Source organism: Camarhynchus parvulus, chromosome 10 (genome assembly GCF_901933205.1).
Source record: "Camarhynchus parvulus chromosome 10, STF_HiC, whole genome shotgun sequence".
NCBI lineage: Eukaryota > Metazoa > Chordata > Aves > Passeriformes > Thraupidae > Camarhynchus > Camarhynchus parvulus.
The window spans coordinates 10,783,193-10,798,652 of NC_044580.1; the positions used below are offsets into that span (position 1 = coordinate 10,783,193).

General features: G+C 42.2%; 1 protein-coding gene across 2 annotated transcripts; it reads left to right on the top strand.

Annotated features, from left to right (window-relative positions):
• The first annotated feature begins 7,975 nt into the window (after positions 1-7,975).
• Positions 7,976-12,146, top strand: RAMAC (RNA guanine-7 methyltransferase activating subunit). 2 transcript variants are annotated; one of them, XM_030955254.1, is made up of 3 exons: positions 7,976-8,018; positions 9,307-9,481; positions 11,004-12,146. In XM_030955254.1, the coding sequence occupies exons 2-3, from the start codon at positions 9,315-9,317 to the stop codon at positions 11,191-11,193; spliced, it is 357 nt and encodes a 118-aa protein (XP_030811114.1). In that variant the 5' UTR covers positions 7,976-8,018; positions 9,307-9,314; the 3' UTR covers positions 11,194-12,146. The 2 variants fall into 2 exon arrangements, with proteins under 2 accessions (XP_030811114.1, XP_030811113.1); XM_030955253.1 differs by lacking the exon at positions 7,976-8,018 and having other exon boundaries at positions 9,297-9,481.
• Positions 12,147-15,460: the final 3,314 nt, after the last annotated feature.

Consider the following 15,460-nt stretch of genomic DNA (forward strand, 5'->3'; position numbering starts at 1 on the left):
CATAGCAAAGCATGTTTTGAATGCACAGGACATGCAAAGCCACAAATGCCAGCCAGCTCCACATGCTTAAAGCCACATTCAACACACCAGAATTTCCTCGAGCACAATAACACCTGCTGTGACAAGTAACTAAACTCTTGAGGAAACAGCTGTTAAAATGCATTTTCAACTCCAGCTAAAGGAATTCTCACTACACAGACACCTTCAACAAGGTGATGCTTTGCATTTTCCTTTGTTTTTACATGCAGGCATCTCAAAGCAATAGCATCCAAACAGAAGCCAGCACTGGCCTCCATGACACCCATGGAAAGAAACCCTTCTTTTTTGGTCATAATTGATTAATCCTCATTCCATTCCTGTGGTTCAAGGAGGGATACACAGAGATGCCTTCACACATCAGTGCAGCATGGTGTTTCTGGAAAATATCAGCTCTTCAAAACAGAGGAGCCCAGCATGCAGTTTGAAACAGGATGCAATGGCCAACACTATCTTCATCTGGAACAATAAAGGAAATGCTGAGTGGCAGCACTTAAAATAGATTTTGGCCAGCATACAGGGATTAAGAGACTTAATATTCAAAAGGTTCTCTGGGACCTTAAATAACCATAAATAGTCAGGACTCTGTAGTGGTGTCTCACTGGAAGAGCAGCAGCACATGCAGTGTGGTGGTTCCTCATGCCATGGGAACACCTTGCTTCCTTGCTGGATCATCTGCAGCTTTCAACAGAGCCAACGGGGCTCCCATGTCCCACAGAGAGCCACCACAAAGTCCTGACCCCATGGAATGCAAAATCACAACAGTACTTGGAACCAGTGGAACAAGGATTTCACTCCCTGGAAATAGTCTGTGAGATCTGGCAGCAACATTTCCCATCAGATAGCAACCGTGAGATCTTTGATATCTTATATAACTGCTATCCTTAAATAAATCCTATATCTAGTTCATAATTTTTTTCCCTGATTTAATTAGAATCATGCTTAGTTCTTCAGGTTGGTGAAGTCTTATCTTGCAATATGCTGCAGATGCTACTGCTTGGAGATTAATGTTTGCTTTTTAATTAAAGTTTTTACTGGAGAGGTTTGTGATATCCCCACACTACCATTTAAGACCAAGAAAATAACTGTGTATTATTCTTAAAATGGGCAGCCATAGCATAATAAGAAACAATCATGTTCAGCATATCACCACAATCTACTATGTGCTTTTCATTTATATATGAGATTTTCTTAGCTTGTTTTTAATGAGCCTCCTTCAGAAGCTCCATCAGACTATGAATTTTCTGTGATAATATCTCCAAATTTAAGTTAAGACTGTTGACTAGTTCCCCACCAGTATCAGAAAGTTCAGCTGAGCCCTGCCAGGCTAAGCAGCTGATTGCCTGCACAGCAGAGCTCTGCAGGTGGAGTGGGAGAGGGAAGAAACAGCCATAACTCAAGAAAGTGGGAAAGGGAGACCTGAAATGGGGAGGGTGAGCAGGGCCACGGGAACAACAGCACTGTGGAAATGTTCCAGGTGAGGAAACTGCTGCAGGAGTCTGGGGCAAAGATGGGAGAAGGAATTACAGCAGAACTAAGGGAGGCAAGGATGCTGTGCCTTGACATCTGAGGCAGACGGGTGCCCCAGGAGAGCAGGAGGGGGTGCAGAGGGGTGGCAGCCAATTCATAATCTCCTGAAAGATTAGGAACCCTTGTTTGCTGGAAAGAATGATCTCAAGTCCTAATTTAGTAACAGGAGGGAGAGTTGTTACTGCTCTGAGCAGTGTTGGCCCAGACCCCCAGAAAAGCACCAAGCCCCACACAGCACAGACATAAACTGAGGAGACAGTGCCTTGTCAAAGAGTTTCCAGGTTCTGTGGAGGGCAAGGCTCAATGCAGGGATGCACAGAGGAGTGCTCCCAACAGGGAGCAGACTGCTCAGCCCAGCTTTGCAAAATCCTGCAGGCTTCTCTGCAGCTCATCTAATTCACTTATACCTTATTTCACTATAGCACAGTGTTCTCTCAATGCTGATTGGCATGTCTGGAAAATTCTGATTTGCAACTTTTAAAAGCAGTTACTTAACACTAAAAAGACACTCTCAATTTCAGTTAGTACAAAGCTGGTCTATAGTTCAGCCCTTGCATTCTCTAATGGCTCTTAAACTTAAAAGGAGCTGCAAAGAACATTCAGGAACTCTCCTTGCAAGAGAAAGAAGGGAGATCAGTTCCTGTGCTAACAGCTTCTTGGTGAAGCCATCTGAGAAGAGCCATGTTTAGTAAATGATAGAGGGAGCATTACTTAGACCAGTTCCACTGACCTCAGCCTTGAGAGGGAGCAAGACCCTGAAATGCTGTTTTATTTCAGTGCCTTTAGCAGAACCTGAACCCGTGCTCACCCCTGCACAGGGACAGGACAGGCAGGAGCAGGGGCTTCATGGCACATCTATGGTTTCAGACCTGGGCCTCCGAGTGAGCATGGGAGCCTCAGAGCAACGCTCCAGTGCCCACAGAATGTCACCCTTCTGAGAAGGGAGACTGGGAGTTAAACAGGAGACCTAGGTATCCACTTTAGAGGTTGAATATTTGACTTTGTATCCAAGGCAACTGATTGGAGTGCAACAGGCAAACTGCATCAAGTGTCCAGCCCAGGAGAAACGCCACACCTTTGCTGAAAGGGACAACCACTCCCCCCTGCTAGATCCTGGGCTTTGCAAGGATCTGAGTTTCTGATTTAAACACAGCAGCAATTGCTACCAGATGTGCATGTCAGGGCCCTGAACACACTGACAGCCCTTAACTGGTGTGACCAGCCCTGGGCCCCCCCTGCCCCAGGCATGGGGGCCCTCGGTCCCTGCCCAGCCTGCTGTGCCTGCTCATCTGGGAGTGACCCACGTGCTGACCTGAATTTCTGCCTTGCCTTGGACTTGTCTCATCCCTGTGAACTTGTCTGCCCCGCTGAGCTCCGTGAGCTGCCAAGCCTGGCCAGCCCTGCTCGGGGCTGTGGGACGGGCCCCTGCCCTGCCAGCCATGTCCCTCCTGTCCCTCTCTGCTCCCTGACAGCAAAGAGGAAACGCTCTCAATTCCCATTCCAAACTCAGATGGGTGCTACTAATTTGTATTTAACTTAAAAGTTGGTGTTTCCATACTGCAGAGGATTTGAATGTTTTAGACTGGATATGGACAAAAGAAATGAGACAAAACTGAAATTAAATATCCAGCTGTAAAAGAAAATTGAGTATGAATAAAATCTAGTGCTAGAAACTTCTGCAAGTACCTTCTTTATATTTTGCAACTGTCTTAACAATAGGTAATCCATGGTAGCACTGATTCACACATCCCCACTTGCAGAATTACTTGACATCTAAAAAGCTTCTGAGTTGGAGTTCAGACAGCATGATGATCATGATGAGTTTGATATCTGAACATTTGGCTACTCCACTTTCAAACAGTTCCACAGAAGTACATTTAAAGTGCCTGAATATTCCTCCCACTTTTTCTCTTTTTTTTTTCTTTTTTCTTTCCAATTTGTACAGCACCTACATCTAGGAAATGACATAACCTGTGCACCAGATGTGCTGTGTAAAACTTCTGCCTGCCCCCCAGCCCCAGCATGTGTGCCCCACGGGGTCTAACCCACCTCCACCCCAAATGAGGAACATATGGAGCACCATGAATGGCAGCAGCAAGACTTCACTTTGAACCACATTCCTCCCATCAAAGGGTCCTCTGTCTTGCCTTCTTCTTCTCCATTCCTCTGGGTAATCACAAGGAAAGAACTGAACATTTGGAAAAGCCTCCTGGGGACAAATTCATTGCTAGTGTAACTCTGCTGAAGTTAATGGTGTTGCACCTTGGATTAAAATGGCACCGTAATATTAAAAACCAGAGACAGCATACTACCCTGTAATTACTGTCTGAGAGAGAAAAAAATAATAAAAATGATTCATTCTTATAGACCCCAAAGGGCATAGCTGGCTTAGTCAGTTTAAAAGGTGAAAATAAAAGAAGGCAGCTAGTATGTAGTGATTTTAAATTTGTATATATGTTTATAAATATGGATAAATGACAGTCAGATTTTAAGAGCAATACACTAGAAATATAATTTAATGTGACTGTGATTTTCAAAAAACAGACAACAGAAGTAGCTCTTAGGGAAATTAAAGGCCTTTTTCATATTGGCATAAATTAGGAAGCAAGCACTCTTGTAAACTTAATGCAAAGGAATTGGGCCCCACAGCACCAAAATTGTTATTCTGTAACACAATCAAGCACCAAGAGTTGCATTTTCCCCTTTTTTTAAAAAGGACAATGTTATTTTTTTTAGCCAGTTAACATTTAAAGGTCATTGTTATGGGAAGGAAACATTTCTTGTATTAAGTTTAGTGAAGTCGTTAGAAATGTGCAGTCTGTTCCTTTATGGACTTCACTTTACAACACCATATGGAGGTGTGTGAAAGACACTCTGAAGCTCAGTGATACTGTACAGTATAACAGCAAAGGCAAAGCAGAGCTCTGACAGAAGAGCTGCATGGGCTTCAGAGCATTTGTCAGCAGCAGCTGTTGTATTTCCGTCTTTCTTGTTATTTAAGTGAGGTTCATCTAGGCAATAATCCTTTCCAGACAAAGGGATAAAATGCCATGATGAGAACTCATCATCTGAGCACAGGTCCTAGAGAAAGAGCACAACTCCCAGTATTTCTGCAGATTGGCTAAGCAGGATGTCTGCTTACCTCTCTCCCAGTGCAGTGAATGATGGAGCAAACACCTGGCGCTCGTTATTGCTCAGCTGTCCCCTGGTGGTGTGACAGCCCCTGTGCCCACAGAAACACAGCTTTCCTTCATGGCTAATCAATAACAAGGCTGCCACGCATGCCCTTTGTACCTGCTGCGGCCAGAACACAAAGTCTTGCTCTCCCTAGCTGTGCCAGACATCACCATTTCCTAGAATAAATTACCTGGGGAAATCAGGTTTCCTTGTACAAACAAACCAGGCTTTCAGTTACACAGTAACTGAGACATTCAAAAATAACGGCGCAGAGAGAAATCACTGACAGGAAACCACTGAGGAGTTTCAGCAAGCTAAGAAAAAAAATCAGGGTTTTGAAGACAAATTTTCACCAAAATATTTTCTGAAATGTTACTTTGTTATTAAAAATCCCCAGCAGGATCCATAACCATCTATGGACGCTTCTCTGCTTATTTGTTTATAGAGAAACATTCCCTCAATCAGACAGGCCCCAATTACAAGTGATGTTAGTTTCTTAGTTGATTTCTCAAAGTACATATTAACACTAGAGAAAAAGAATTCCTCCTGTTTAAAGATATAGAAATGCCCCCCCCCCAAAAAAAATTAGTTCTCCTTTTCCCTTGCTACTGAGATAGACACAGGCTGACTTTTCATTAAAAATGTCACAGCTGTCAAGCTCTACTGAGACACAGCAATGAACAGAGTCTTAAAGATAACAGAAAATTGCAAAATATAAAAGATTTAAAACAAATTTTTAACAGTGTTTTCCTTTTGCTCCTTGGTACAGGCGGTTATCCTGTCGAGCAGACCTACCTCTTTACCTAAGAACTGTCTGAAATAAGAAGGGCTAGAAATTAATTTTCAAACGAAAATACACGAGTCCAGAAGCTGTGGATTTAGGCAAAATATCAAATACAAAATCCTGTGACAGAACAGCAAGAGTTATCAAGGCTAAATAGTGAAAAAAACCCCTGTCATTTTCCATTGTCTCAAGGCAAACAAGACTTTGCTAGTTTTAGCACATACTCCTTTGTTCAGCCAGGAAGATCCATTCTACAAAAGCTTAATTAATTTCCAATAGGCTACAAGGAAAAAGTCTTAGTTTAAAATTTAGAAGATAAGACTTTGTCTAACAGCACATTATTTAACATTATGAAATCCACAGGAAAAAAAGCAAACCCTTTGAGGTTTTATCACTCTGCAGTAGACTTCAGAAATGCTGATTATGAGATTGTGTTCACACAAAAACAACACATTAATTACCCAGAGAGCCTTGAAGTGAGCAGAAAGATTGCAAGAGTGGATTATCAATTTCTCTGTCTTGACAACACTTGGAGCTTGACCTTGTAAGCGCGCAGGCACCTAGTCTGTAGGTATGTGCTATGTGAGGCATTTAGTGGGTGTTGAAAGTTCTGCTCGGTGACAATACTAATTTCTGAGTGCCTTTATTCCTTTAAAAATCATCTGTCACTTCAGATTTTATATATGCAGTTTGAATTTCAGAATAACATCTATGAGAAATCTTAGGATATTGCTTGGATCATGATCTCCTTCTTGATATAACCCAAAGCAGCCATAGAGACGTGACAAAAAAGAACCAAAGCAAAAGTATCATGTACAAATATATATTATATATAATTGTGTGCCACTCTGGTTTAGCCATTCCCTAGAAGTGTTTTTCTATGCAAAATATGCTGATGAGAGCACCCTTCCAATACTGTAATTTGTGAAATATACTGCTTATAGGATTACAAGGGGCCCATTTCTTCAACAGAACTTATATTTATGCCTAAATTATGTACATGTATGGATGACTTGAGTCTATAATTAAAGGTTTAATATTAAGTTCGATCTTTTAATGAAAAATGTCACCCATGAAACATCACACTAGAGCATCAGAAATAAAGAAGTGTGTATCTTTTATTAAGAATCATCTTCTTAACTTTATGCATGAAATCCTCTGTAGACGCACCTGAAACTGCAATATCCAGTGATCAAAATGAAACATGTCTGGAGAAGAAATAAAATCCTACTTACCTCTGACTGTTTCAAAGAGGCAGTCAGTAGGAAAGGGATTGTAAGGGGAAATCTTAAGTGAAAAGATATTATTTTTCAGCCTCAATGACAATTTGTTTGGCTTAGAACTAGCTGTCCAGGCTAAGGTGTTCACATTATGCTATTTGGATTGAGGTCAGCGTCTCCTGTTCTGCAAGTGACAATACAGCCCTGCCGTAGATCTCACAGGAGAGCAGATTGTAATTATTGCTATTTGTATCAAACAAAGGGCACTTATTCGTTCTAATGTTTTTGGAGAGTGGGTTACTGCTATTGCGGTTGCTGGGGTATTTTGTTTCAAGTGATCTACCTGATTATTAGACTCTATGCTTTGCTAGTGCCTGCGAGCAATAGAATCTCTAGCAGAGCTTGTAAAAAACCATTGCTTTCTGAAAGGGTCCATAAAAAACCCACTTCTTATACACAGCACAAGAGACCGTTTAAAAATCATTGGTTTAAGTGTTGTGGGAATTAGTCAGCACTGCAAAGACATGGGCGCTGTGGGAACAAGGCAAACTGGGACCACGGACACCGACACCATTTCTGCTGCGGGAAGGTGTTGATGCCCCCAGCCCAAAGCTCACCCGTGTTAAAGGTGACAAGGCTGGAGTTCTGAGGCTCACACAGAACTTCATCTGGATGAAGGGCGACAAGACTGACCGCTACCTGCAGCACTGGGTGAACGTGTTGCTGGTGCAGGCGCCACCACAGAATTAATTTCGTTTACACGGAGTTATTTGCCTGCCAAAAAGCTTCATGTCATCTTACCTTCCTCACGTAGCAGTCAACACATCCCGAAGCCTTTTTATACCAGAAATACACTTAAATGGCATTATAGACTTAAATGGCATATTATATGTCTTCAATGTGAAGATTTTTGGCAGGCACAGACGCCATGCTGACTTCACCTTTTTTATTTGCACCTTTCGGTGAAAACCCAAACATTTCAGGCGTCACCTCCTTAAACCCGCGTGGCAGCGAAGGACAGCGCCACACAAGCCTCAATCAATCAATGCTGCTCCTGCCAACGGGCCTGGTGTCCAGACCTGACCGTAGGGAACCGCTGCTGCCACACCTGCCCGCCGGTGTGCCCCGTCCAGCCCCGGTGTCCCGTGTCCCGCCCCGGTGTGCCCCGTCCAACCCCCGGTGTGCCCCGTCCCGCCCCGGCGCGGGAAGCGGCGGGGCCCGGCCCGGAAGAGGCGGGATCGCGCGGCGGCGGCTCCGGCGGCTGAGGCGCGGTGAGGGGCGGCGGGGCTGATGCGGGGGAGGGAGGGAGGCTGTGAGGGAGGAGGGAGCGGGAGCGACCCCCACGGCCTCCCTCAGCTCGGTCCGGCCCGCTGTGAAGGGACGGGGCTCCGGCGGAGCCGCCCTGGGGCAGCCAGCCCCCTCCGTCGCGCTCTGCTTGGCCTTGGGTGCAGGAGGGTGCCGGGAGTCCCCGGTACGGGCCCCCCGGGATGAAGATGCTATTTAACAGGATAAACTGTTATTTATGGAGGAGAGCACCTCCAGCTGCTCAGGGGAAGCTGTAGCGCGGGCCCCCAGGGCAGTGCTACCCCCGCCGCCCTCAGGCTTGAGGAGCGAAGTTCCTTAGAGATAGCCCGTAATAAAAAACTAACGAGGTTAGCTCCTGGCAGAGGAAAGGAGGATGAGTTATTCCTGCCGGAATGCCTCCTACACCTGCCTCAGGGAGCTGTGCGCTGTCACTGGCGGGGGGAGGCTGCCCGGGGCTCTGAGGCAGCAGCAGACCCCGATGGCTGAGGCTGCTGCCGGGGCACGGGGCCGCAGGAGCACCGCAGGATTCCCCGGGAACACCCCACTGACCTGAGACCCAGGCTGGGCTTGGTCATTGAGGGTGTATATTTTGTGTATTTTAGCTCTTGCGGTCCTGCCAGCAAATCTTTGGGAGACAACAGAAGAGCTTATTCTGGGAGTCCAGAGCCAGATAGTGTAAATGCTCTTAATTATGTGGGGCTCATTAAAACAGTGGGCTTAGAGCCTTTCTGATTCACTGTTAAGAGGAGATTTTGCTGATGGACAGTACCAGGTAACACCAACATGTGAATGGCAAATACATATATACCAAAATAAGGAAACTAAGGCCTTAAACACAGATCCCATCAGACTGGCATATTGTGAGGTAATTTATCATCCTCTTAGGTGCTGACCTTTCCCTGAATCAAGTTATTAACACATAAATTACTGTGAATAAATCTGATTATTTTGCCTGTCTTGCTGGTTATGTGTATCTGGAGGCTTTGCATGATATTCTACCTTAGAAAACTTTTGAAATGGATTGTAGGAATTGCTTTCCTGTCAAAAGTCAGTGTCAGGAGTAGATGGAGAACATGTTCTGAAGTACTTTTTTTCTGTGAGGCATCTATGCTGTCTTCCCAAAACCCAACAGCTGTGTTAATCTGAGTGTAACTTTTCCTTGTCCTTCATTTTCACGACATGGATTTTGGCAGTTATTACAATGAGAGTCTTCAGACATTGCTAAAGCCACTTCTGTTGTGTTCATGGTTCAAGTTTTCAGAATGACCTCCTTGGCTGACATGCCCCCAAATTATGAGATGATGTTTGCTCATCGATTCACGTCGGATGATGAAGAATACCAAGAATATCTAAAACGCCCTGCAGACCCCCCTCCTATAGTTGAAGAATGGAGAAACAGATCTGGTGGCAACCAGAGAAACAGAGATCGGTACTGATTTTTCCTCTTAATCGTGGTCATTTCACAGACACACTTAAATGATAATTGATGGCAGAAGTCTAGGAGTCTGTTCTGTTCATTGAAGTATTTCCTTGTTACTTTGTAGGTAACTATGTTTAAGGGGAAATATAGTATTCTCTGAGAAGTAATAAGGTTTTACATTTTCTCTGTATTGACTGGCAAAGTTTTTGCATTGTATATAAAAGAACTAAATTATTTGCTTTTTAGTAAAGAATAAGCGGGAACCACTGAACCCATTGCCCTGGGGTTTGTCATTGCTCAGCCAGAAACATTTTTCCAGAGGGGAAAGATGAGACTTCTGCAAAACTAGGCAGCCTATCTTATGTGGATGATAACTGGCAGGAAGATGTGCAAAGGAACAAGCTGCTAGTGTGATTATCTGTTACTAGCTGTCCAGAAAGCATTTCATTTGTAAACTAAATATTTGCTGTATTTTTCAAGATTAGCCTGTAATTCTTGTATTCAGTAGAAGTGAGTGTAAAATCAATCATCCAGTCTGTCTGGCAAGTACATTGTTACCTGCCAAAGCAAAACACTTTGAATTATTTCTTCAAGATGTAATTGCAGCTTTTTACTAAATTTTGGACAGATTTTTGAGGGACTGAAAAACAACAATTACAGCATATAGTACATTTGGGAATACTAACATCAGCCTTTAATATAAAGTAGTTAAACTCAGTCCAGCCAACAATTGGAAAAACTCCTTAGCTAAATAGGATTTGTGCCTCATCTGAAGAAAAGGAGGACAACATTGTAACTTTTTCTCACCTTTGAAGCTTGTAATTACATCAGATTAAAAACGGGTGATAGTTTAAGATGTTCTTAAAAACTTCACGGCTCTTTGAACTGATGAACTCTTACACCTACACTATGGTCACAAAGTGAACTTCTTGCATGTTTGTCTGCACCACGCCATTTGCAAACAAAATGACTATGAGGCAGCTCAAGCCTTGATAGGAATTGAGATAGGGCTGAAAAGACAAAATTGAGACTCAACAATGGCTAAGTACAACTGATAAAGGAGCAGTGTTTCAGCAGTTTTAAGTATTTGAGGGAATATTCAAATTCCAGGACTCGGTGCTGTTAGGTGGCTGTAACTACTGAAGCCTGCTTTGCCAAAGCTTTCAGCATTGAAGGTGCTGGATGGAACCTGGCTTTGATGCACTACAGATGTGCCTTGGGGTTGATTTTTAGATTTATGGTCCATTTGAGCCTCTCTTAAAACTTCCAACAGTTCACCTAATGCCTGGGAGTACTTTGTGTTAGGAAACAGACTGTCCAAATGTTGTGTTGGGTAAGAAATTCATGAGTGATCTCAGATGACTGTAGATATGTTTTCATGAGTTTGTCATATATACATATAAATATTTGAGTGTATTAAAAGTTACATGATAGTTTTCATGAAAACTGCCAAATATAAGAGTTCATTATAATTCATTTTTATAGCCTTGATATAATTTATGCCAGACTTTGATCTATCTTCTCATTGCAGGTTTCAAGATGGCAGATACTTTAGAGGGGACAGATACAACTGGCAAGGTGACTACAGATCTAATCAGAGGCCAGACAGAGGCTGGGGTAACAACTACCAGCAGCACAGACAAGGACAATCCTACTCATCCCACTATGGACAGTATGGCTACAACTCCTACAACCCAGGGCCTCGTTACCATCCCTACTGAAATCCTTGTGGGTTGAAAGTCCAGTGATGCTATGTAACAAATTCAGTTAGATTTTAGTTTTCTTATTTTTTCCACTGTTTTATAGATAACTGAAGAATCAGTGTTACAGTGCAGTGCTGTTTTTCTGTAGTGTGAAAAGAAAAAGGGAACTCCTTTTATGAATAGTAAAAGTGTATTACATGGGGTTTGTTTAGAGTCTGTAGATTTTAGATTAAATTTTTAACTCCTCCTTTTGTCTGAATATGTATTGTGCACGTTTTTCCTTCCATCGCTGAGATTTCTCTGTTCTATTTTAGAAACCAAAACAGGTGAGGGAAGGACAGGATAGCTGTGGTTTGTATGCAGCCCGGAGCAGTAGCATATTGCCTTAAGATAGCTCTTTTTGAAACTAACATGCTGTGTCTTTCTGTGGAGAGAATTTCTTAGTTTGGCTTTTGACAGTGAAAAGCTCAGTTTGGTTTGAATTTCAGATGCCTTAAAACTGAGAAGAGAGATCCTATTACTGAAATATTTTTGGGGTCAGTATAGTGTCTGTTGACACAATGGCTTCAATGCATTTGCAGTATTCTTCTTAAAATGTGGTCTAAAAGTTGGATGAAAAATAAGTAGTTAAATATGTATCTTCTTGTAGCAATTCAGTGATATAGAAGTTTTACCTGAGAAATAATATCAAACTTAGATTAATCTGTGTCATTTTCAAATAAATTCAGTGTGTGCGTAATAAATTTTGGAATTCCCATTTCAGTAAAGCTGTAAAACTTCAATGCTACTGTAGTTTGTATGAAACACTTTGTGCATGTTATAGAAAAAAAGAACTATGATCAGTACTGGTCTGTACTTTTTTCTGTATGGGAAAATAGATAAACAGTGCAGAGTGTTACTCAGTTCTCAGAATTTAAGATGTATGGGGTTTTTTAAGTATTCACACAATAAAAGTATAGTTCACATGGAAGGATGTTTCTGAGTGTTTCTGAAACCTACTTTTGAGACATTCAGGACTGCAACTTCGTCTCATCCAACAGCTGAAGAAGGAGCTGCACTGACAGCTAAGTGCTAACACTGGACAGCTGTGGGCTTAAGTTAGAAGAATGGCCTACTCAGCTGCAATCAGAAGGATGAGACACATTGTGATTAATTAGACGTCTGGAGTGTTAATCCACTATCCACATTTTGCTCTAATAGGGTCAGAGTTCCCTGTTTCCCCATTTACATGATCAGCTAATTTGTATCAAGGGAGTAGTGTGTGTCTTTGTACTTGACATTTTCTTCAGCTGCTGTGCAGAAACAGGGCCCCATCCCTGCTGACTGCTGTAAAAGTCATGGCATTATGTGATAAGGAGTGCAAATTAGTGCATCTTGATTTAAAGACAAAGTACAGAAGTCAAAAGCAGAGTCCTCCAGCTCATCAGATGCCTTTTAGAGCTAAAGGGTGTGTTTACACAGAAACAGTCACTGTGTGTAGCTTTTACATAGGCTGTGGTACACAAGTGTCTTCACCTACCTGCTAAGGATTTGTTTTCTGCTTTTCATACAATGGTGTTAGCTCTGATACAGGACTTAAATCTCCTGCTCCCTGAAGTATTTGCCTTGAATTCAGTTAGAAGTCTTTTCACAAGAGGTTTTTTCCTCTAAGGAGTTCTAGTGGATGAAATGCACTCCTTTGAACCCTCATTAATGCAGTGGAGCCTTTACAAAGGGAGATACAAGATGATGCAAAGTTCTTACATCTGCTCTGTGGAGAGCCTGCAAGTCAGCAGCCTTGGTGAAATTCCCATTTAATTCAGAATCCTGTGCAAAGTGCCAAATACCCCAGGCTCCCCCTCCAAGGAGGGAGTGCATCTCTTCCTGCAAAGAGCCTGATACTGCCAGCTATGCCACGGAAGTCAGGCTGTGCCAGGATGTTCTTCTTCCACACCATCTGGAGTAGCAGCTCAGGTTGAAATGAAACCCAGCAGAAAGAACAGAGCTGCTTCATCTGTTGCCTTTCCTCAAGCTCAATAACTATTTTATTATTTTAATTATCTTTCAGCTGGTGAATAAAGAGTCCTAGCAAGGTTTGGGTGGGAAGGGACCTCAAATATCATTTAGTTTCAACCCCTGCCATGTCTTCCCCTAGACAGGTTGCTCAAAGTCCCATCCAACATGGCCTTGACCACTTCCAGGGATGGGGCATCCACAGTTTCTCTGGCCAATGTGTGCCAGTTTCGCACCACCCTTGCAGGAAAAAAATTCTTCCCAGTATCATCTAAAGCTGCCCTCTTTCAGTTTGAAGCCATTCCCCACTGTCCTGTCACTTCATGTCTTCGTTAAAGTCCCTTTCCAGCAGCCCCTGGAGGTACTCTAAATTCTCTTAGGAAGAAAAGAACACTTCTTCTGAGGAAGGTGCTCTAAGGTCTCCCCAAATTCTTTTCCAGCTCTCTCCCTTTCTTCATGACAGCATCATGAATCCTATTTTGCTGGCTGTGCAGCAAAGCATGCAAAAAAAAAATGCCAGGGGGTGAAGTATTCCAGAAAATGGCAAATCCAATCTTCAGCATTGTGGGTGAACTGTAGAAGCAGATAAGATGAGGATGGTCTAGGTGGAACTTGTGAAATATAGTCACACATTTCCTGGTCTTGGCTTTCTTATTCTGAGTTCCTTGATTGGGATCAGGAGAGAGACCAGTGCAACCTCCCAGCTTGTGTTTTTATAGTCATAATTCCTATATGCCTTACCAGCGGCTCTCAATTCAACCTTAAGAGTTTGTACTATTTACAAAACTTTTCCTTGGAACAATTATGGCAAAAGTCTAATTTGGGGAGGTGAAGGGAGAGGAATGCATTGCTAAATACGTGCACCAGACAGAAAGACAAATAAAATTCAAAATATAGTACCTAATTTTCCACTTAGATTAATTGTATTTATGATAAAGTCCAGTTTACTGTCTCTGTCAAGCTAAACAAAACCAGTTGAGTATAGCCTGCAATTACAGTTTGTGCATTACAGTGTGTTACAGGTGATAAAACTGAAGCTGGGTAACTTTAATATTTGCAACTTCAAACACTACAGAGATTGTTTGCTTTAACTATGCTGGAGATTGCAGAGTAAACATTAAAATTCAGTGTCTGGAATCTGACTTTAGGACATCTCTTCCATCTGACATTTGCTCAGACATCATTATTATCATGAATAAAACAAAGGTGTTATGTATTAAAAAAATGACTGCCATGTTACGAGGAGTGTGAATGCCAAGTTCTGAATAGGGCTTTGCAGCAGTTCTAAATCCATTCCTGAACACATACAGTGATTTTACATGGCTTGTTAATTGATACTGAAGAATAATCATTCTAAATTACAGGTACTGTGGCAAATAACTAAGAAAAATCAATAGCTTTTGTACAATTTCTTGACTAGCATTTTAAAAAATGACAAAGAGTTTGAAAATCACAGCTAAGCCCCTAGAAACTCAAATACAAAAGAACATGCACAGTAAAAATAAAATAAAAAAAATCTCACTGTGATTTGTGAGATCCAGTTTTACAAGTTCTCAGTGCTATTCACCCTCTGTTTAATTCTGTCTGTGCAGCTGGGAACAGAAATGTGCAGATGTGCTTTGAAAGGTTAGTTAGAAGCTGAACTACTTTCAAGAAGCTCTAGTAGAGATTTCAGACTGGGTAGACAAATGCCATTTGCAATATAAATATAATCAACATTCAACTCCTGGAACAAGGAAGATACCTGATCTACATTTTAAATATATTTTAATATATTGCAGCAGTTATACATTTGAATATATTTAAACTTATAGTATTAATTTGCTAACAAATATTCTGCTTAACTAAGAACATGTCCACATTTGCTTCATACTGAGATGTTGGAAGGGAAAAGATTTTTCTACCAAATAAAGAGAAGGTTTTTTCTGCCACCACCCCTACTCCTTAGGTAAAACAAAAATCTCTGAATTACACAACACTGGGGAATTTTCTGGCTGGTCCAATTGTGCTGTCACACCTTCTCTAACACTCAAACAAGAGGAGTATGAGCATCAAGCAAGAAGGAAGGGAAAACAGGACTGCTCCCTCCTGCAGGTGCTGACCACCTTGGGAGCAGTTTGGCAAAACTGCATCTCCTTTGCCTTTCATTTGCCAATCAGGAAAAATTGCTATAATCTGTCCCCTTGTCCCTGAATGTTAGAAGAGAGCTACATAACCCTGCTGCATTATGCACAGTGCTGATGCTCTAATGCCCAGAAGATAAACAAGATTATAGGGCAGATCAGGTTTCCCT

Bases quoted from the DNA above. Each gene is read 5' to 3' on its own strand.
- RAMAC (XM_030955253.1), top strand. From the start codon at position 9,297: ATGGTTCAAGTTTTCAGAATGACCTCCTTGGCTGACATGCCCCCAAAT. The intron at 9,482-11,003 runs GTACTGATTTTT...TTCTCATTGCAG, and splicing joins AACCAGAGAAACAGAGATCG to GTTTCAAGATGGCAGATACT.